Here is a 21640-nt window from a genome sequence, read left to right on the forward strand (position 1 = left end):
TCCGAAAGAGATAAGAGCGATGAGAATAGGAAGATCCATTTTTTTTTTTTTTTAGTGTATAACCACACGAAGCCAGACAAACTGTCGATAAACGAAACGAAATGATTTTCCAAACAAAAGGATGGACAGACTTAGTTTCTGAGATCAATCAACAAAAAGTAGCCAATAAGCATCCTATGATAGGTCCATGCCCTCTAGGCTATTTATGCCAAGTTATTCACGCACATACATAATCACAGGAAAAGAAAAAAAAAAAAAAAAAAAAAAAAAAAAAAAACGGATCTTTTTATTCATGACAGATAGTGAATAAAGGTGCAAAAAAGGGGAATTGAAAAAAAAAAAAAAAAAAAAAACCAAACCAAAAAAGTGCGGGTGTATAATGATAATAACTTGTAAATAAATAAGGAGGGTAAATTAAGTTGTTAAAGTAAAGAGAGACGAGAGAGAGATCAAGGGCTTTGTTAGATGAAGATAGACTTCATTGCTTGAACAAGTGAATTATCAGATGCTGCTTCTGATAATTTACTATTGAGCGGTACTTCAGATGCATCGTCACTAGGATCTTGTTCAAATGAATATCTCGGTGAAATAGGCATATGATCGGGATTCAGACTAGAATGCATCAACGCTTCTTGAATGTATCTGTGCTTTCTCGTCGCAATCAAGGCCTCTTGGAATGTGAACCATCTTCTGTCTCGCTTCTTTCTTTCGGGCCATTTTTTGACGACTTCATCGATATGCATCTCAAAGATCCAATGGTGCGCCTTTAACTTGTTCTTGCCTTTTGTACGTTCTTCAAACACGCCTAATTGTCGAGTAATTCTGCCTTTGACACCGGCTTCTTCCCAAGTTTCTCTCTGGGCAGCATGCTGTTGCGTTTCATCTTGTTCCCATCCACCTTTGGGAAGAACCCACGCATTCTTCTTCTTTCTGCTTGTAATGAGAAGCACACGACGATTGGGTAAATCTAAAGGCAAACAACCGGCCACTTGTCGAATATCATTTTCATCTTTAACGTCTTGATGATGTCCATGTCTTTTTGCTTTTTTGGAATAGTCAATAAATTCATGCTGAATTCCTTCTTCTAGAGGCGGTGTTAATATACGGTCAACCATGACAGTAGCCATTATTTTGTGTGATAATGTGTGTAGAGTAGAGAGTGTGGATAGTCAAGTTGGAAGAAAAAAGAAAGTATGAAAGAAAAAAGAAAAAAAAAAAAAAAAAAAAAAAAGATGGAGGAATGGCAATAGCCCTTATTTATACATAACTGTGCTTTTTTTTTTTTAATTTCTTATGTTTGTTACATCAAACGATTTGTTACACATTAGGCCTTTTTTTTAAAATAAAAAAGAAAAATGCCAATGGAAATTTTAGAAGAGATCTTGTCTTTCTGTGCTTTTTGGATCTCCCCAAATAAGAGACCGTTACTGACAACCAGACAGCAAAAAAACAAAAAACTGTTTCAGTGAAATTATCGGATCGACATTAGATTTCTCTCCATCACAGCGAATGAGAGAGCGTTCGGTTGCTGAAAATTGCCTTTTGTAGGTTGCATTTTTTCATTTGTGTGATTTAAGAATGGTTTGCTTATTCACAAAGACATTGTCAATGAGAGAGCGTTAAGCGATAGAGTGATTACAAATAATTAAAATAATGGATGATTCAGCCATCATCATGACATTCTCCGTGGATAAAAGTGAAAGGATATTCTATCGGATCATTGCGCGTTTACATTTTTCTTTTTGACACCAACCACCTTTTTTTTTTTTTTTTTTTTTTTTTTTTTTTGCCATACAGAAGTGTCCTGAGACTTGCTTATCTACAAGGAGGCCTAAAAAAAAAGCTTTAGACACTGCAAATAAGAATCATGATGGATGACGATGAGGTAATGAACGTATATACACTAACAAATGACGATTGTCGTCAATACTCAGATCTATACAATATTGTAAGGCAAAACAAGCCAACAAAAAAAAAAACCGAAAAAAAACTAATCTCTACAAGAACGGAGAGGAGCTTCTAGACTTTGAAATTATAATTGAAATTCTTTCATTTTTTGTTTAAAATCATAGCAGTTGGGATAAAGTAAAAAACGTCTTTAATCCTAATTGCGTCATGTAAACTCGCGTAAAAAAGAAGCAATGCACGTTACCGTGTCAGCGCAACAGAGCAGCAGTGTTTCTAATGACTTTTCTTTTTTTTTTTTGTTCATCACCATAAATAAATGACCTAAAGTCATGTCTTTTCCTTTCCTTTTTTTTTTCTTCGTAGTTGATAAATTACCAAAAAATCTAAAAACACCGAACAGAGACCCTCATGTTTGTGCGCATAGAGAGTCAAAGCGTATGTGGTTTTGGGTTAGAATGAAGGGTGAATAGATAGGAAAAAAGGGGGCCGAGGCGGGTGTAGCTATTGGGTTTTACTTGAAAAGAATTCTCTCGACGCGTCCCGCTTTCCCAACAATCTCTCAAAAACGCCATAATATCATTTTTACTAGAAATAATAAAAGTGCGTATCTATCATTCCTTACAGCTTTCATCTGTGAGTTTGGGGGGGGGGGAAAAGAGATGACATCACTCGAGCTCTTATCCCCAAACATGAATGTGGCTCATTCACATTAGAAATAAACTTTTATTCAATAGAGCTAAAAAAAGAAACTTGCAGATCCAAAAATCAAAAAAAAAGCGCAATTTCAAATTTATTCACAGTAATTTCTCTTATAACGTCACGAAAGGGAGGGGATTACCCATTTCGTAAAAAAAAGAACCGTTCAGTTTATATTTTGGAAAAAGGATGGGTTCAATAGAACCAAATGACTGCACTTTCTTTTTTTTCTTTTTTTTCTAGATCGACACATAAGAAATTCTTTAAAGTAGAGAGGGTCACACCTCTATCTCTTATGACGTAGATAGAATAGATGGGTCTGCGGGGCATTTATCTATCTGAGTTTACTGCTGAACAATGATGAGCTGTTGTAAAAGTGTCAGAGAGCCACTACGATCTGTTGGTTTGGTGTGGTGCAGGTGGCTTACAAAATTGTGCTTGGTCATAAAAATCATCTCGGTTAAATAAATGCATTTTTTGTTGAAATTGTTTTTCCCTCTATTCGCATTTACCTCATCCGGGATGTAATGGAGTTGGACGTTCGCCCATCATCAGCACAGATAGACGGCCCTTCCATTTCAAGAAAGACCCTCGTTGGAACATGTGTTCCTTAGGCTAGGAGCTGTGGAGGAAGCTGGAGATAGGGAGCCCTCCCCCCATAGGCGGGTGTCTTTAAGGCTATTTGTAAACAAAACTAAAACACACACTCCTTCAGTCTATGGGGGAACACACGAAACGAATTTATAGATGATCCATAGCAACGTACTTTGCTTGTAGTAGTTATAGAACCCTACTTTACCTCCCCGTCCCTCTACCTGGAAAACAACTTTTTTTGTGTACAAAGATTCGGTGAGACATGAGGATGGTCTGTGCGTTTCCTTACAAACCACTTTTTTTTACAAACAAAACCCGCCCTAACCACCATAGATCCTCTCTTGTCTACCTCTCACTATCAAGGATGGCGGACAGGACATCAGCCAATAGGAAAGAAAGGAGGAAATTTTCCCGTAGAGACATTCAATGTGGTGAATGCCATAGCCACGCAGATAACTCTTCTCTTTTCATGCGAACCCTATACGTGATCGTCTCTGGGTCAGCATCGTAAGCCTTTGCAGTTGGACAACGGAGATCCAACTTCATTCTGCCAAATGAAAACGAAAATCTGTAACAACACCCAATTCGAAATGGGGAGGGCAAAGACCAAAGCACACCGTTTACCACCATCACCGATAAAACCACAGGAGCAATGCTATTGTTTAAAGTAATTGAATCGGATGCCATCTTTTGACTATAAACATTTGCTTTGGTAATATGAGTGCATCCATGTAAAAAAGGCAAGCCACGCAATGGACTGACTTATCCCAAAGCTACCCTGTTCCCGTGAGTCAGAAAATAAGAGCCTGTGGGAAATCTCAGCTCTTCAATCGTCAAAAAAAATATGAAAAGAACAATAAAGCCAATTTTTTTTTTTTAGATCCGCCTGAATTTCATTCACTTTTTCGATTGTGATAAAGAATACATTACAATGAAAGCAAGTAGTTGCTTGAATTGGCCTGGAAAAACGAAAAAAAGACATAACCGATCAAAGAGTCACGTGTCATTTGACGATCTTGTTCTCTTTATTGAGTACGCTGTCTGTTGAAAAATGACTGCATGTGAAAATTACCAGGCTTTGCGTGTGTGATTTTTTTTTTTTTTTTTTTTTTCTCCACACCCAACTTACAGAATCAATTCTTGGTAAAATTGAAATTCAACACAAAAGGGGGCATACATCTTTCTTTCTTTTTTTACATTAATAAAAAAACTCTTTCCACTAATTACCTCTTTCATCTGCCCCCCTCCCCACTCTTCTATTCCACCCCCTTTTCTAAGCTAAAGTACGCACACTTCTTACACAAAAAAAAAAAGACATCACATGTATAGACGCAATACAAGTTTCATTCATCGCATCCAGTCCAACGTACTCCGTGCTACGTCGGCTACCCTTCGTCCGTCGATGCTACTACAGCCTACGTTGAAAGTCATTCAGCCTACGACAGCTATTCGTTTGACAACGGCTCGTTTTATTTCCTCCAGCTCTAAAAATCAAATTTGGATTCCGTTTGACAGGAACCAGTTACCCAACAACGATCCCCGCAGAAGTGAACCCTTCATTGACGAAACCGATGTGCTCATTGTCGGTGGAGGTCCTTCTGGACTGGCTGCTGCCATTCGTATCAAACAACTGGCGGAAGAACAGGGGAAAGAATGCCGAGTCATGGTGGTCGAGAAAGCAGGTGAACTCGGTGGCCATACCGTCAGTGGAGCTGTGCTTGAACCGAGAGCGTTGGATGAATTGATACCCGATTGGAAGGAAAAGGGAGCTCCGTTGAATACGCCTGTCACCCACGACGCGATGAAGTTTCTCACAGAAAAGTATGCCATCCCTTTGCCTCACCCACCTCAAATGAACAACAAGGGAAATTACATCGTGTCCTTGAGTCAATTTGTCAGATGGTTAGGCGAACAGGCGGAAGCTTTGGGCGTGGAAGTCTATCCTGGATTTGCTGCGAGCGAAGTCAGATACAGTCAAGACGGTCAAAGTGTCTGTGGTGTCTCTCTCAATGACGTTGGCTTGGATAAAAACTTTGAGCCCAAGGTGAAAAAGCTTTTTTTTTTTTTTTTATTTTTCCCACGATGGAGCCCCATGATGTCACCTCCCCCCTAACCTCACTTTTCCCAACATCTCTATAGGATAATTATGAAAGAGGCATGGCTGTCAATGCTAAAGTCACACTCTTTGCAGAAGGATGCCATGGTTCCTTAACAAAGGGTCTCGTTAAAAAGTTTGACCTGCGAAAAGACAGTGGTCCTCAGAAATATGGTATTGGATTAAAGGAAGTCTGGGAAGTGTTGCCGGAAAAGCACCAACCTGGATCCGTCACGCACACCGTCGGTTGGCCTGCGGATAGACATACCTATTGCGGCAGTTTCATCTATCATTTCGAGCCAGAAAAGCGTCTGGTGACGCTCGGTCTTGTGGTAGGTTTGGATTACGAGAACCCTTATCTCAGTCCCTACAAAACATTCCAACAATTCAAACATCATCCAGCTGTCAAACAGCTGTTGGAAGGCGGTAAATGTATTGCATATGGTGCCCGCGCATTGAACGAAGGAGGTTATCAATCCATTCCTCAGTTGATCTTCCCGGGAGGTGCGCTCATCGGCTGTACGGCTGGTTTCCTGAACGTGCCCAAGATCAAAGGCACTCATACTGCCATGAAGTCGGGCATGTTGGCTGCAGAATCTGCTTTTGAAGCCTTGTTTCCACAAGACAGTGAAAATTCAGTTGAATTGGACGCACCTGTGATGTTGGATTCCTACGTAGACAGAATAAAGGATTCTTGGGTGTACAAAGAATTGTATGAAGTCCGTAATTGTCAGCCATCTTTCCATGGCCCTCTGGGTTTGTATGGTGGTCTTGCTTATTCCGGTCTTGAGACGATGATTTTGAAGGGCCGTGGACCATGGACATTCAAACATAAGAAAGCCGATTGGGAATGCATGAAAACAGCTGCGTAAGTGAGCCTATTTTTAATGTGACGTTTCGTTTCTAGCACTGTTCCCTTTTTTAATCCTCTCTTTAAAAAAAAATGTATGACAGTGAATCCAAACCCATCGAATACCCCAAACCGGATGGCGTTATCTCCTTTGATTTATTAACCAATGTATCACGTACTGGTACGAATCACGCAGAAAACCAGCCTGTGCATTTACGTCTTCGGGATAAAGATATACCTGTAGAAAGAAACCTGGCTATTTATGATGGTCCTGAAAACAGATTCTGCCCTGGTAAGTTCCTGAATGCATTGGAAAGAAAAGCGCGGTCGTAGGGAGGGAAAAAGGGCGTAGTCAATGGAGTAGAGGCAGTTCAAAAAATGCATGCACTCGAGTGTAACCCATTTTTATTCACTTGGATTTCTCAACTGCGTTTATAGCCGGTGTGTATGAATATGTTGACGATGAAAATAAGCCTGGTGAAAAGCGCCTTCAAATCAACAGCCAGAATTGTATCCACTGTAAGACATGTGATATCAAAGATCCTTCACAGAACATTGACTGGACAGTACCAGAAGGTAGTGGAGGTCCTCAATACGTCTGGACTTAAACACCCCCCTATTGTGAAAACAATAAAAGTATATCTAAAAGAACGACGTTTTATGACCACTGTCTTGTTCAAAATGCACAATGACCAAAATATCTCATACATAAGACACTAAGTGGAAGACCAGACGTTTTATTTTCGATCCTCTCTCTAACTTGAACTGATGGTTTGCCCCATGTTCATGTTCATGAGGTTCACAAAGCAATCATGGTTGTGTTACGAACATCCCCAAGGGAGTCCCATTGCATGCAATTTTTTTCTTTTTTTTTTTGTCCAATGAAAATAGAGGACGATTTCGCCATTTACCATCTTCTTGAGTGGATAGAAGAAGTAGTACTTATGTATATATAAAATGGAGAGGAAATTAGAAAGAAGAATGACAAACCGTTTCCCTTTCCCTTTCCCTTTGCTTCATCTTGTCTTCTTTTTTATCACTTTCCTGCTTTTACTTTTTTTTTTTTTATATATACTCTACTGGAGCTTTATTTTCTTTATGGATGACAAAAATGCAAATAGGATGTTATATGGAATGACTGCAGTAGTACGAAAAATGGATAAAAGTTTTTCTTCTAGATACGGCTTCCTCCAATAGAATAAAAGGTACAAATGCCACTGCTCCTTGCTTTACCCGTGGTCTCTTCAAAGGTCTTGCAGACTTTATAGGGTGGTGTGTAGAGATGGAGAGAGACGGCTCCTCTCTCAGGGTTGGGATTAGAGATACGATGTAGACCGATTTTATCTACAAGGTAAAACGCAAAAAGAAAACAAAGAAGGTCATGAGATAGTTGAACAATCCACTCATCACGGCGGAAAAAAGGAAGCGTGTGAAAGAGTTACCATGCACATAGGTTACTTGATTAGGCTTGTATATCGTATTCTTAAACACTTTCAAAGCCTGCTTCTTATCGACGAAAACATCCTTATCATCAGCAGGATGACAAGTCGAATGAACAGCTTCAGTAATATCATTAGCGGTAACAGCAATGGCAGTAGAAGCGACACTCGCCTCATGAACAGCAGCAGAAGCAGCAGTAGCAGCAGTAGCTTCTTCAGGCCAGTTGAACAAAGTTTCTTGTAATTCTCCGTCAAGTATCTTCATGACACAATGTGAACCTGCATGATCATGAATTGGACTAGGGTTTTGTTACAGTGGATGATAAAAAGGGGGGAGGGGTGGACATACATTAGCAACTCATGTAGAGTAAACAAACACAGAGAATACAATCTAACGACGAGTTACCTTTGTTGACCTTTACTCCAAGCCAAAATCATCAAATTAAACTAAGAAAGGATCCTACTTAGTATAACAACCTAACGAATAACAAAGCGACACCAGGTTTCCCCCCCCCACTCACCTTTCCATTTCCATCGTCAATCAGATTACGAGTATAAGCTCGAGAATGATCAAAGAGTGTATATTGACTCCAATCTTCAGAATTGGAGCTGTACTTTTCCATCAACTGAATAATCTGTTGAGCATCGATACTCTCCGAATCCAAGCCTTTATCATCTCCTAGCACTTTATGAATGGATTCTATGAGTGCCTTCAAATCAAAACCGTCTTGTTTAGAATGATTCACTCGATTGCAGGCACCAGGAACAGAACAAGTAGTAGTGGTTGAAGAAGGGTGAAGAGCAGCAGTTGGAATATTGAAAACTTTCTTTGTGGGAGCCATTATCAGGATGAGAATATTTGATATTGTATAAAGACAAGGAAAAAGGAAGAAGGAAAAAAAAAAAAAAAAAGATAATCGGACGAGTTGATAGCAAACTATATAAGGGGAGCCATGAAACGTCTTAGATGCGGTTTTTATGCGGCATGAGAGAGTCAGGACAAAAAAAAAAAAAAAAAAAAAAAAAAAGCTTAATGTAACCTCTATGGATTACACATGCGGTCAATGGTTGTCATTTCATCAAGACAAAATACAACACAAACACAAACACAAACCACTCACATACCAGCGCAGAAGTAGTGGATCATAGAGGTTAGCCGTTTTATTTTTGCAATTGAAATGGGCTATCCAATCACTATCCTACTACCACCGGAATAATATATCAGCTTCTTTTTGCGGGATACAGTTTTCCCCCACAACGCAAAAAGAAAAATGGATACTCCATGGATGAGCCTGAATCAGAGACATATTAAAGTTATTCACTGTTCATTGCGATGATAAGGACACAGTTCAGTTTTTGCATGCAATGGATCTACTCTGCATTGTTCAGTAGGCAGCAAACATCTACTCTACTGCCACACCTAGGAAGGTGTCATTTATGCTAAAACACAAATTACTTTATGCCAAAAAGTGCGTGACCGATGAGCGTTATTGGGGAATGATGAACTGCGAACAACCTTGTTCAAGTCATGCGCATTACTTTCTTTATGATGTGAAAAAAAAAGAGAAACAATTTTATGTTTTTCTGCTACCTCTGTTTGCCCAGGGCCACAGATGTTGATAGAGCTAAAGCGATCTCATTGCTTATAGTGATTTTATAGCCATCACACACAGACAATAGACTCTGCTTTGCTTGACCAATGATGGCTAAGCAAAACGACATTAACCTGATAGATCATGGAATGTTGAGATACTATGCAGGAGAAGAGAATTTTTTTTTTTTTTCCCATCTATCCTACCATGAAATTTGTGGTGGCTCGATTCGAAACATTGTGTTGACCGATCTGCTGATGCTGTCAAATTCGCTCTCCACCTCCTTTGTGAACCGGCTAAACGAATTTCCTTGATTCGATAGGCAATGCTACAGAGCATGAACGGGGGGAAAAAAAAAAGCATTCGTTGTGAGTCGAATGAAGAAGAGACGTCCAATGTTTGATTGCTCTCATGTTTTTACATAGAGTAATGCCAATTGATGGGCAATATACTTTTGGTTTTCCAAACGTTTCGCATTCTCATACAAACGGCATGCCATTGTATAAATTGTGTTGAGCTTGACAAGCTGGTTTTCTCTTGTCCTTTTGCTGCGCATGATACAGAGACCAAGATGGCTCTGAATCGTCATGTCAGTACTTTGTTTTTGTTGTTGCTGTGATCTAAAAGACGGACTGGTGAGCCCATTTTTTTCAAAGCTGCTGCTGCTGCTGCTACTACTACTACTTTGCGTAGTAAGCAATGCCTTGACAGATCGAGGATAAAGCGGCTCAAATTCTTTTCGTAATAAAGATAGGGCACAAGGATGGTCTTCTGCCAGCCTTTGACGTATCTCGAAGCAAAGTTGATCAATGTGTCCTTGTAATTTCTACTTTATAGGGAATCGAGTCATGTTTTATGAACGCAACAAGGCCCTTCTCTCTTTCTCACTACCTTTTGACATACCTTTTCCGTGTCTTGTATCCTATCGTCTTTGACAGTGGAGGACGTTGCGAGCGAGAATGTTTCAACCTTTTTCAACAAGATTTCGAGTTGGCCAAGTTGTTTAAAGAGGTATACTATGACTGATCCCTGATGCGTTCTTCTCTTTGTCTCTCCTTCACGCTTCATAGATCGTCTTGGCTGTCGCTCTGGCAAAGGAAAAAAGTGTTCTTTTACATGAATGGGAACTAAAAAACCGATGAAAAAGGAAGCCAACATTGGAACGTCCGTCTTATTCACATTGTTCTTCTTTTCTGTAATGGAACGCTTCTATACTTGGTTTGAGGCTAGCATTGCCAAGATGGACAACTACTTTTAAAGGCGGTGATGTATTGAGTAAACTCATGCTGAGAGTGGTATGTCAATAAAATAGGGAAAACAAAAGAAAAAAAAAAAAAAAGAGAGAGATAGATCTGGACGTTGAAAATAGAGTGACACACAGAACAGGTGATCTCGTCATCACCCCTTGGCTAGAGACCGTACAGCATGAGTAGACAAGCAAACCAAAGAGTTGACCTACAGCCTGAAAACGTGGTTTCAACTGAAAACCAACCGAAACAGTTCTCTCCTTGACCCCAAGATGAGGCTTCCACTGGAATTCAATGGATGTGCTTGAACAGGTTTGCAATGTTTTATCTAAAACCTTTTTATGGCAGCCCAAGCGATTGCGATTGCCCTCTGTGAATCTCAGTACGGCATATTAACCTCATCTCACAAGATGGTCCATCGATAAGATGATTGATTTTACATTCTTCTACTGTTGGGATGCTCACCATGGAATAATAAAAAAAGAAAAGGTAGTATGGATGGAGTCAAATATGAAAAAGAAAGCTTTTCCTTTCGTAAAACGGTCCATGTATGGGTCTGTGAATCACGTCCTTTCACACATCATTTCAAGGTACTCGCATCGCTCGCTATCACATGTTTTCGGAAATCCAATTTATTGTAATTAGACATAATTAAACAGGGATCGTGTTTGTTTTTGTGTGCACAGACAAAAAAGACGGATGATGGTTTTAATCAATTTAAATAATGAATGAATAGAAACAACAACGAAAACAACAACGGCATAAGGATTGTGAACAACAATGGAAGTTGAAAGGCATGCTTCTTCACCCAAGCCCAAAAAAACAAAAAAAAAAAAGAAGAATGGAGTGATTCGTCCTCTTTTTCTCAATTACGGACGATACAACGTGTGCATCATGATGACGAGAAAGATGCGTGCGTGGGGCTTTTTAACTTGTAACGAACAAAAGACTCCATGATAGGATCTTGATGCGTTCCATCTTTTTACCACAACAAAATGGTAATGACTTGTTCTTGGATATTCTAAGCGGCGCCCTCTCTCGTGAAATAAATAAGACAAACCGAAGCTCCGCATGTCGATCCCTCTTTTTAACAAACATTTGATACGAAAGAAGAGGAAGCAACGCTAAAAAAGTGGCTTGTATGATGATGGATTGATAAATATAATTTTTTTTTTTTTTTTGTTTTCGGATCCATTTTAAACTGATAATATGGATGCGTTGTCATTGAAGGGTATTGAAAATGCGTTGAACGAGGAGCACAGAGTTTCAATGATCATTGAAAAGTAGCTTCAAGACGACCATGGATCATTTCCTGTTATAGGCTAGAGATTTCCGAGAATACAGTAGGGCAAGAAACGGGAAGAATCAACTATTGCTGAGTCTCTTGCATGAGATGAAGAAAAGTTGCTTTTGATCTACGCACACGAACGGGTGGTGCACAATCCATCTATTTTGTAGTTGGATGCCAAGTATAACACATAAGGCACAGCTCTTCCAGACTTGTATTAGCGCGAGACGTAAAAGGAGTACGTCCTACTGGAGGATGAACTCCCTTAAGCGATATACAGTATTTGTTTCAGTGAAACTCGCCCTTTGTTCTAGCGATTTTGTATTTCATCAGTGCGCATAAGCACGTCCTGATGTCATTGTAAGCTTGGGCGTTTCACATTGAGCTTTTTGGAAGGAAAACATTCTACGAGATTCATGAGAAAGGAAAAGACGCCTCTTCCTCGAATTCTCTTCTTATCACTTTCAAGATTTAGATGAAGGACGAGGCTCGTCCATGTATTTTGTCCTTTCTCTAGCATCTTGACATATTTATGAAGCACCCATAGTAACCTTTCTTTCAGTTCGGGTCTCCCACTGCTTGAGGACGGCCCGTCATTCAACTCGAGACCTGCCATTATAGCATTGTAAGAGCTAAATTTGGATCCAAATATAATTCCAAGGAACCATGGCGTTGAATGAATTGCAATGAGAATAATACTACATCTTTTGTGAATGTGTACGCTTGTTTACAGTCAAAAAATGTCATGACATAAGCATCAAGGTTTAAAGCAAGCTCTTTATCTATGGTTTATCGAGCAAAACACAAGAGCTGTCCCCTCCCTTCCTCCTCTGGTCATCTCATTCTCTCAATTGGGAAAGGTTGAGAAAAAAAAACCACCCCAGTGAATATCAAAGTGTATCTACATCATTACTACGTAGCAAATACAAGAGGGTAACATAGGCTTTGAATGACAATCGTTTGCTAGCGAGCTGATCCTAGTGAAGGAGAGTAAAGCAGACATACTGTATACGTAATAGAGGGCTGATGGTAGGATAACAAATTTTTTAAAAGCGGTGAACGAAACCCGCGTCGATCCCGCGACGGAAACTAATAATAACAACAAATAAATCCCAGACTATATTTAGCAAGTGCCATTTGGGTCAGGACCTCGGCCTTTTGAATTGAGTCTGATGGGTTCAAGCTATCCTGGGGGGGCACCGACTTGTATGACTTTTTTTTGTCAAGTAGGCGTTCAAACGACATAATGAGAGCTTCTAATAGAGACTCTCTCTATTGTAGATGTGTGATGACTCCGACACGGCCTTTGCATCAAGCAATAAAAAAGAAAAGCGGAAATAAAGGGATAAAATAATAGCAACCCAGCCGATTTTTCGTACCTATTTGTCTCTCTTCGCCACACTGATTCGGAATGTGAAAAGAAAGGAGACCCGTTCTCTTCCCGTCCCCCTTTCATCCATCAAAACAGACTAGCTACGGCGTGATTTTTGTTTCAGATAATTTTCATTCTACAAAAAAAATAGGGCCTAGTCCAAGCCGAGGACCCAGCGCTACGAAATCTAGAGTCTATAAAATTTTTTTTCTTTCTTGTTTAGTTCTTGAATCTATTTTTAAATGCTTAGACGCTTTCGTTCATTCTTTTTTTTTTTTTTTGGTGAAAGGAAGGGTTCAACATTCGTCATCTTTTTCACTTTTCAAAAATAAGACAAAAGGGAAAGGCCACATGTCGTCATGGCAATCAGGAAATCATGTTCAATTTCAGTGATGTAAAACACCTTGGGTAAAAGAAAGATTTTTCATTTGATCCATGTGGTGTAACGGCATTGTCCGTGCACACGATTTTTTTCTTTTTTAGCCTTGTAAGGAAAAAATCGATTTCAAAACCTGGCAACATGGAAAGTTTTGGTTTTTAATTTTTGTTTTCAGACGGATACCAAAGACTGGGCACTCTTTTTGCCTCGTCTTCAGAATGACACAGTGATCTACTTGATTTCGAGTGTGTTGCTGTTATACGAAAAGAAAGAGACAGGTTAGACAATTCTGCATAAAAAAAAGTCAAGGTCGGTCCTATCTCTATGGATGATTATTCATCCTTGACTAAAAAGCGTTGTTAAGATTTCAAGTGATGCCCATTTTTTCTGGACTTTTCTGTGGAAATGGAACTTGGGGGTGGGAGGGTGAATGCCGCAATGAACTTTTGCATTTTAGAAAGCCCCATCCTTATCCCCTCTTTTTGCCTTTGTTCCGGTTCCATTTTGCCTCGTCCATCTCGCCGATTGAATAGGACGATCTTTATGCGAAACCTTTATCACTTGCTTCCATGCGCTTTGTGTGTGTGTGTGTGTGTGTGTGGCGGGGGGGGGTGGGTGGGGTGAGCGAGAATGATAACGATGGGTCACTTTTATGTTACAACAGAGATGAGTTAATCGTGTGATGATGACACTGGATTCAAGCGTCAAAAGAAAGAGAAATACACAGAAAAAACATGTGTTTATTTATGTAAAAAAAAAAAGGTACTTTATTTGACATGGGTGTGCGGCTTGGTGAGTCATTGTGGGATACGGTTTTTTTACTTTGAAGATTTTGGTAGTTCTAATACATGACCAGGCATGACGTATTTGAAGTCGTTATTGTCGTCTTCGAATTGCACTTTATAGCAGCCGGAATAATGCATATCTTTATTCTATGTACGAGTATAAGAGATCAGATCACCGTAAGCCCATGGTGCTCAAAAAGCGCATCTCTGCTTACCTTAGATGGGGACGCGATGACCTTTGCGCGATAAAAACAAGTAGTACCTGGATAGAGTGCAAGTACATCTTGTCCAGAATTGAATTCCAACATCGATTTGGCCTCCTCTGCGCTTGGTATAGGGATCACATTTCTTGGTTGTAATAGATATCGTCTATCCATGAGGTGAACGAGAAATGAAGTCGAGTTATTATCTTTTTTTTTTTTTGAATAACGCTCCATCGTGCATGTGTGTAATGTGTATACGCAACATAGGGTATTAAAAAAGTCATTATTTACTGCTTTTGCCCAAACTCATCCTGATCGACATCCTCCACTTCATACCTGTTTTGAATTTAGATTTTTTAAGCACATGGCCCCAACAATTGGATTCGTTTAAACCTGGGCATTTCCCTCCTTCTCCACTTACTTGTTCTTTTCGTTATTATAGTTTAATACAACAGCCAAGATCCATTCCTCATTTTTATCCTTCTGTTTAGGTTGTTTTGCAGCGACAGAAGTGCCAAATGCCAAGACGCCACTATGGTACGCGTGGCTTACCAGAAATTAGCCCTTCTTTTTTTCTCTTTCCCGAGTGGGATAGTGGGTGGGGATTGCCTTACTTTTTTGACTTTTTAGCAGATGATCCTGTCGTGTCTTCGTTGTAGTCTGTTTTCCTCTTTCTTCGCTTTTGTTCTATCACTGGAAATCAGGAGAGAATCATAGAATTCAGATTTTTTTGGCTTAAAAGGTTCAGAGACGTAGGCATCATCACTCACACTTACCATAACTATATTCAGAGGCATCTCTTAGTGCAATAAGCACCGATAATTTCTCAATGATATCATTAATCGTCCTTTTTTTTAATTTGTTACAAGTTGAATAAGCATGTGATTTGTTTAAAGACACAGAACAATAGAAAAAACAAACAACTTGTTTTTACTTTGCTTCATGCTGGGTCAAGTCAATGCCCCCTTTATAATACTCTGTTAACTTGTCGCCTATCCGAGGCGGAACCCCTAGCCGGAGAAAAAAAAAAAAAAAAAAAAAAAGAGATAGGATTTATCAATATGCTTAACCTTAATGGCCAGCCACCCATTTTTTTAAACAAGTTACCATCTTCTGTATTCACAGTGGTATGAAGATGATTGATACTCGTGACGATAGTAGTGATGTTTTCTTGAACATTCTCCAGCTTTGAAAGAGAGTTGCATATTTGTTTCCATAGACTGACTTCCTCATTGGTTTCTTCCAGTGTTGCTGATCTTGAAGTACGCGATTTACGGTCCATCATGTTGACGAAAGTGAATGTCCCAAGGGCAGTGATGATGTTTGCAAAAAGATTAAAAGTGTCTGAATGAGCTAAAGCGATATAAGCGATCTTGCACCCAATGTCTACAATGTTGATTGTACAAAAGATGAACCGTTAACAGGATTTTTTTTTTCTAGAGTCGGAGTGAGCAACTGTCTCCATTCACCTTTGTCAATAGAGGATCAATGCGGATAGGTGGTGACTAGGGTAAAAATAAATTTTCGGGCAAACTGCAAGAAACAGTAAATGATGCTTGTTTATTCTTGGAACTGCATGTGCTCAGTTGGGGGGAGGGAGGGAGGGGTTTTTCGTCTGCTTTTTTTAACCCCACTTTTGTGTGGACCGGGCCTTTTTTCCCTATTTATGCAAGCCTATCAATTTGAACGGATCTGCCTTCGCAAAAAAAAAAAAAAAGGGATAATGTTATGTAAAGAGGGTTTTTTGCGGTCCTTTATTTTTATTCTTATCAGCTTTTGACAAAACGAATAGAAACATAGGCCTTAAAAAAAAAAAAAAGGTTTTGCGCGTCCTACTTGCTCACTCAAGATGTGAGACACATTGTCTATGATACCATTCTTCATGGTAAAAAAGAGCCAACAATCTATGCATAGGAAAAAAGGCTATAAAGTTATTCTACGGAATATGGATGAAGGAAACATGTTGAAATAAGGTACATAATGTTTAAACTCAGTTTTATTTTGTCACCTAGGTCAAATAAAAGGGGTGGTGTGTATAAAAGTGTCTTTAGAAAAAGGACAAAAAGGTTACACAAACAATGGTTGTCGAATGGCAGGAAGAAAAAGTATAAAGACAAACATGGATGAGGAGGAGGGGTGGTCTTGTCAATGTTGCCTGCATTAAAGTGATACGTTTCCATCACCTGCTAGAAGAAACAAGTGACAGACAGACAGACAGACAGACAGACAGCCACGCGTAGACCCCTCGAACAACCGAAGGGCAAGGAAGAAATGGAAAATGCCAAGAATGGCTTTACCGCCTAAAAGGATTTGAAACCATGATGCACTACAAATAGACCTCTTTCTATTTTTTATTTCTTTACATCGCTTTGACCAAATAAACTTGTATAACATCCTAAAAAAAGTATTTTTTTTTTCGTGTCTATGTTTGCATACAGCTTGCATTTGGACACCAAAATAAAAGGAAAAAAAAAAAATAGTACTATTTTTAACTTGCGACAGTGCATGATGGTATCAGTGTTACTTAGTTCAACCTGATGTCAAACTGTCCATTTTCTGCAAAAAGTCCAAATAAATATACAAAGTGAGAAAACATGGTTTGTTTTTCCATCAATGATGGAGGATTCTCTATTTTCTATTTTTTCTTTTTTGTATGTCGTAGACGCGGTATACCAGCCATTCACCATGTTTACATCATTGATGTACATTTTCGGATAGAATGATTTGTCAAGTGTCAGCAAAAATCTACCCATTTTTTTAGTATTTGCTAATAATAGATCCTTTTTTTTTTTTTTTTTTCCTGTTTCTGCCCCGCTCTATTCCATTGAAATGGTCGCGCACCGGAACTGACCATTTGCACCAAAAGCTTGGCAGAGAAGATTCTTAGGGCAATACAGAGAGGATGTGTGTCACTCATATTTTCCCATTTGAGAACTGGAGAAAACCTTCCAATTAGCTTTTTTAAATGACGTTGGTTTCAAAGCGAAAAAAAAAAATGCCTTCAAGGCGATGGAGCGTGGGATTGAAACCAAGAAACTGAATAAAGTAAAAATATCCGCCCTTGTGGTGTATTATTATAAAAACAGATGTCTTTTTTGTACAAAAAGTCTTGTCAATAATAAATAACAATAAAGTTGGCCCTTAAACAGCTACAAGAAAACAAAATATATATTTTTCATATCTAGTCTGTTTAGACAATGGAAAAGAGCTAATCTAAAGTGTGTTTTTGTTTTTAACGGACGAAAATACTGTAATACACGTGTATTAAGGGAAAATAATATACTAGACCATAGGGAAAAAAAAAAAAAAAAAACTTTTGTAGGGAGACAGAAAACAAAAAAAAAAAAAAAAAAAAAACGAATAAAACAGACTATTCTTTTTTGCAATAGGGGAAACCCGTAATGTAGGAGTCAAAGTGTGTACGTTGTGTGAGTGATGTGAGAGAGAGTGTGTTGTGCGCTTTTCTGCTCCTTTGAGGATTTTCCTTTTTACTATTTCATGTCTTGGATTCATAGAATGGATTTAGACAGGCGCAGAATCCTTTTGGCGGTGTTTCTTGTAGGGTTTTTTTTTCAACGTATGGCCAGTTTCGTATCTGTCTCCGCTTTTTTTTTTTTTTTTTTTTTTTTTTAATGGAATATCTTTATTTTTAGTGCACGAGGGGATATTTTTCATAAACCAATATAAATACTGGACATTTCCGTCAAAGACCTTTCTCTTTTCTTCACTACTCTTCATCCCTCTCTTTTTCATATACCTTTTTTCTTTCCCGTCTTTTTCTTCTTTTTTTTTGTTTTTCCAAAAGATGAAATCTCTTGCCATCATAGCTATTTCTCTCTTAGCTGCTGTCAATGCTGCTAATGTTACCTTCAAGGTCGTCGCCCCTGATGCAAAGAAACAGGTGCAAGTCCAAGTCGATGGTAAATTGGTCAACTTGAAGGCTGCAGATCCCGATGTTCCTTATTACACTGGTACTGCTGATTTACAAGGCAAGAACTACAAGGTACACACACACACACACACAATCCAATCTGAACACACAGCCCGAAAACGTTTGGATAGAGATCAATTTGACTCACCTTCTTTCTTCTTTAAAAAATGATAGTATATTGTTGATGGTAAAGCTGAAAACTTTGATCGTTCTTTCGATGGTGGCGATGCTACCAAGAACGATTACTATTCTCGTAAAGTCACCTATGCTACCAACATCCCCAAGTTGCCCACCGCTCTCAGCGATGGTGCTTGGGATAAAGCAGAACGCAATCACCCTATTTGGGACGACAACTACATCCCTACTATTTTCGTCACTGGTGATCAAAATGATATGAACGATTTGATTGAAAACGTTCCCAAGACCACTTATAAGACCAAGGTCACTTTCATTGGTCCTGATGATGTGTATAAGTTTGAGGTAAACTATTCTTCTGAATGTCATTCTCTCCCTCCGCCAAGGGATCATATTGAGGGGCTTTAAGTTTTAAGGTGCCGAGATTTCCCTTTTTCTACAAGATGTACTTACCTGTTTCTCTGTTTTTCTCTCTCTCTCTCTCTCTCTCTCTCTCTCTCTCTCTCTCTCGCTTGATCTTTGATCTTGATCTTGATAGGATGTCAGCTTGGGTCTTCACAGACCGGGTCGTAAGAACAATGATGCCAAGCAATCTTGGATCTGGGCTCTTCCCGAAGATCAATTCTTGGGCGGCCGCAACTGGTTCAAGCTCAGACACATGGAAGAAGATCCTACCCAATTGCGTGAAAAGCTCTATGCTGATATTGCTGAAAACATTGGTACCTATGTCGGTTCTGCCAACATGGTCCGTCTCTTTGTCAACAAGGAAGGCATGGGTACCTTCAACATGCTCGATGATATCCTCAAGTACTCTTACATCAATGCTATGTTCTACGGCGGTAACCCCCTAAGCAAATGGGTGCTCTTTACGATGGTGGCTCCGGTGCCTCTTTCAACCCTGCAGATGGCTACACCAGCTTCACTCCCAACATCGAGTCTCCTCTCACCGCTGACGATATCGCTCCTTTCTCTGAAGCCCTTGCCAAGGTGGACTTTAAGGATGATGCTCAAGTACAAGCGACTGCCCAATACTTTGACTATGATCAATTCCTTCGTTTGATGGCCATGGAATTCCTCACCGGTAGCTGGGATGCTTACTGGATTGAACAGACCAACGATGGTGCCTACATTGACCTTGATGAAAAGAAGTTGTATTACCTTGCTCAAGATTTCGATGCCACTTTCGGTGTCAACCTCGATGACACCATTGATCCCAACCACGAATTCGGCAAATCGACTGTCGACGACTGGATCAAGAAGTTCCCCAAGGCTTGGTTGATTCAAAAGTACCTCTCCAACCCTACCATCAAAGCCACCTTTAACCAATATGTCCAAGAAATCCACGAAAAGATCTTCAACTATGACACTCTCTCCAAGGTGGTCGAAGCCCGCCACAATTTCTATGCTCCTGATCTCCAATGGGATCGTTCCATCAAGCAAAGATCTCCCGGTAATGTCTTTGGTTGGACATTCCAACAAACCAAGGACAACTTGTATCAGGGTGTCTCTGCTCCCGGTGGTAGCGGTGGTGGTGCTGCTTACGGTCTTCTCGAATGGGTCAAGCAAAGAGATGAAGCTTTAGGCGGCAATGTGAAGACCTCCAAGAAGGTGGAAGAAGCCACGACTGCTTCTATGCTCGCTGCTAAGGAAGATTACGCTACTTCTGGTGCCCTTAAAACAACTGCTCCCAAAATGCTCGCTGGTTTAGCTGCTGCAGGTGCCGCCGCTGCTCTTCTTTAAGTTATGCCCCCTCCTCTTTCTCTCATGTTAAATAATATATACATATAACTTTTTCTCTTTTTTTTTTTATTCTTTTTTGGCTTTTTTGTTCGTTTTCTTTTTTGTCCTCAAGTATACATCCCTTTTATCCTCTTGTCTATTTTTTTTTTAAAAATCATTACCACTACGATAATTCATACTTTATTCCAGTAATATTCCACATGACATTCTATTTATCCCCCGACTTTTGTTGTTATGTTTGCTCATTTTTCTTTATTTTTTTAATTGTCGATAACAATAAAAGAAAAAAAAAAAATATTGAAATAATTTAATATGAATGATTGGAAGCATATTGATTAATATACAATACAAAGTCGAGTTTCCCGCGCCATCCTCCACCCTCTACTACACTAGCACTTGTATCTCGGTGTGTTTTTCTGTGTAGGCTACGACACGCTCTTTTTTTCTAATTGTAAAGGAAAACATCAGCAGTGGAAACAATAAAAAGGGTAACACAAACACATGCGAAACCCTTGTTCAACCATGCAAAAAGACCAGAATTTTGATGTTGTGTTAGACCTCTTTTGTAACTGCGTTAATTTTCTTGTGTGTCCTGTGTGCGCACAGACATTCTTCCTTTCTGATGTTTGACGTTGACGTGGGATGGAACACTGATTTTTTTCTTTGTGCGCGCTGTTGGGATGTCCCTTGTAGTGTTGCGTGAAGGATGCAGTGAGAAATGAGCAACATTCTTTTCAGACCGCAAGCCTTTGGATTGTACACACATGATTCTGACTGTACATGGAAAGTGTCTCGAGATTCTGTAGATAAGGCAAGCTCGAGCCAAGCTTTTTTTTTTTTTTTTTTTTTTTTTTTTCTTTCCTCTTTTTTCCTTTGTTCCTATCTATTACGTCAATGCAAAACCCTTATTTCTTGATGAACGGTAGATGTAGGTCGTTGATAGAGTTGCATGAAATGGAGCCTCTCTTTAGTGTTAGCTCAACAAACAAAGCCGCACCTTCCGATCATGACTTGAAGGACAGCTCCTGCCCCTTATATTATTCTTAATTAAAAAAGCTTTTACAAGAATAAATTATGATTGGTATGGATTCGAAAAAGTTCAAATTGTTGTGAATGGCTGCAAATGATTTCAATTATTTCTTTTTTGTAGATCAAAGGTTTCAGAAAAAAAAAAAAAAAAAAAAAAAAAAAAAAAAAAAACTAAAATTTTCCATGGTTTCGGGGAGGAAAATAAAAAAAACTTCTCCTTCCCATAGCAACCCAACCACTGTGTCAATCTTCCATTCTGAATCCGTAAAGGTACAACTTTCGTGGAAACCTTCCTATTTCAATGAGTTTATTTGACAACGACTGAATGACTAACCAACCCACACGTTGGACTGTGTG

General features: G+C 39.3%; 6 protein-coding genes across 6 annotated transcripts; 2 read left to right on the forward strand and 4 right to left on the reverse strand.

The window, feature by feature from the left end:
• Positions 1 to 336: 336 nt before the first annotated feature.
• Positions 337 to 1189, reverse strand: BDF20DRAFT_887166 (NUDIX hydrolase domain-like protein). Its single transcript, XM_053082024.1, has one exon. The coding sequence runs from the start codon at positions 1125 to 1127 to the stop codon at positions 462 to 464; it is 666 nt and encodes a 221-aa protein (XP_052933678.1). The 5' UTR covers positions 1128 to 1189; the 3' UTR covers positions 337 to 461.
• A 3101-nt stretch (positions 1190 to 4290) lies between these two features.
• On the forward strand, positions 4291 to 7241 carry BDF20DRAFT_887177 (uncharacterized protein). Its single transcript, XM_053082025.1, has 4 exons — positions 4291 to 5242; positions 5338 to 6161; positions 6248 to 6435; positions 6582 to 7241. The coding sequence occupies exons 1-4, from the start codon at positions 4520 to 4522 to the stop codon at positions 6749 to 6751; spliced, it is 1905 nt and encodes a 634-aa protein (XP_052933679.1). The 5' UTR covers positions 4291 to 4519; the 3' UTR covers positions 6752 to 7241.
• Positions 7130 to 8610, reverse strand: BDF20DRAFT_887180 (RmlC-like cupin domain-containing protein). Its single transcript, XM_053082026.1, has 5 exons — positions 8586 to 8610; positions 8104 to 8502; positions 7989 to 8029; positions 7586 to 7881; positions 7130 to 7487 (listed from the first exon to the last, which is right to left on the reverse strand). The coding sequence occupies exons 2-5, from the start codon at positions 8422 to 8424 to the stop codon at positions 7318 to 7320; spliced, it is 828 nt and encodes a 275-aa protein (XP_052933680.1). The 5' UTR covers positions 8425 to 8502; positions 8586 to 8610; the 3' UTR covers positions 7130 to 7317.
• Positions 8611 to 9289: 679 nt separating this feature from the next.
• BDF20DRAFT_707286 (uncharacterized protein) lies at positions 9290 to 9891 on the reverse strand. The gene is made up of 2 exons (XM_053076086.1): positions 9596 to 9891; positions 9290 to 9502 (listed from the first exon to the last, which is right to left on the reverse strand). The coding sequence occupies exons 1-2, from the start codon at positions 9761 to 9763 to the stop codon at positions 9377 to 9379; spliced, it is 294 nt and encodes a 97-aa protein (XP_052933681.1). The 5' UTR covers positions 9764 to 9891; the 3' UTR covers positions 9290 to 9376.
• A 4521-nt stretch (positions 9892 to 14412) lies between these two features.
• On the reverse strand, positions 14413 to 15730 carry BDF20DRAFT_824623 (SGF29 tudor-like domain-containing protein; the record flags this gene model as incomplete). The annotated part of the gene is made up of 6 exons (XM_053077911.1): positions 14413 to 14614; positions 14740 to 14784; positions 14870 to 14980; positions 15221 to 15295; positions 15383 to 15458; positions 15556 to 15730. 6 exons carry the CDS (start codon positions 15728 to 15730, stop codon positions 14413 to 14415), a joined length of 684 nt encoding a protein of 227 aa, XP_052933682.1.
• Positions 15731 to 18253: 2523 nt separating this feature from the next.
• Positions 18254 to 20254, forward strand: BDF20DRAFT_907449 (coth protein-domain-containing protein; the record flags this gene model as incomplete). Its single annotated transcript, XM_053083384.1, has 4 exons — positions 18254 to 18451; positions 18554 to 18859; positions 19053 to 19353; positions 19419 to 20254. 4 exons carry the CDS (start codon positions 18254 to 18256, stop codon positions 20252 to 20254), a joined length of 1641 nt encoding a protein of 546 aa, XP_052933683.1.
• Positions 20255 to 21640: the final 1386 nt, after the last annotated feature.

The sequence above is a fragment of the Mycotypha africana genome (assembly GCF_025528875.1).
Source record: "Mycotypha africana strain NRRL 2978 chromosome Unknown BDF20scaffold_9, whole genome shotgun sequence".
Lineage (NCBI taxonomy): Eukaryota > Fungi > Mucoromycota > Mucoromycetes > Mucorales > Mycotyphaceae > Mycotypha > Mycotypha africana.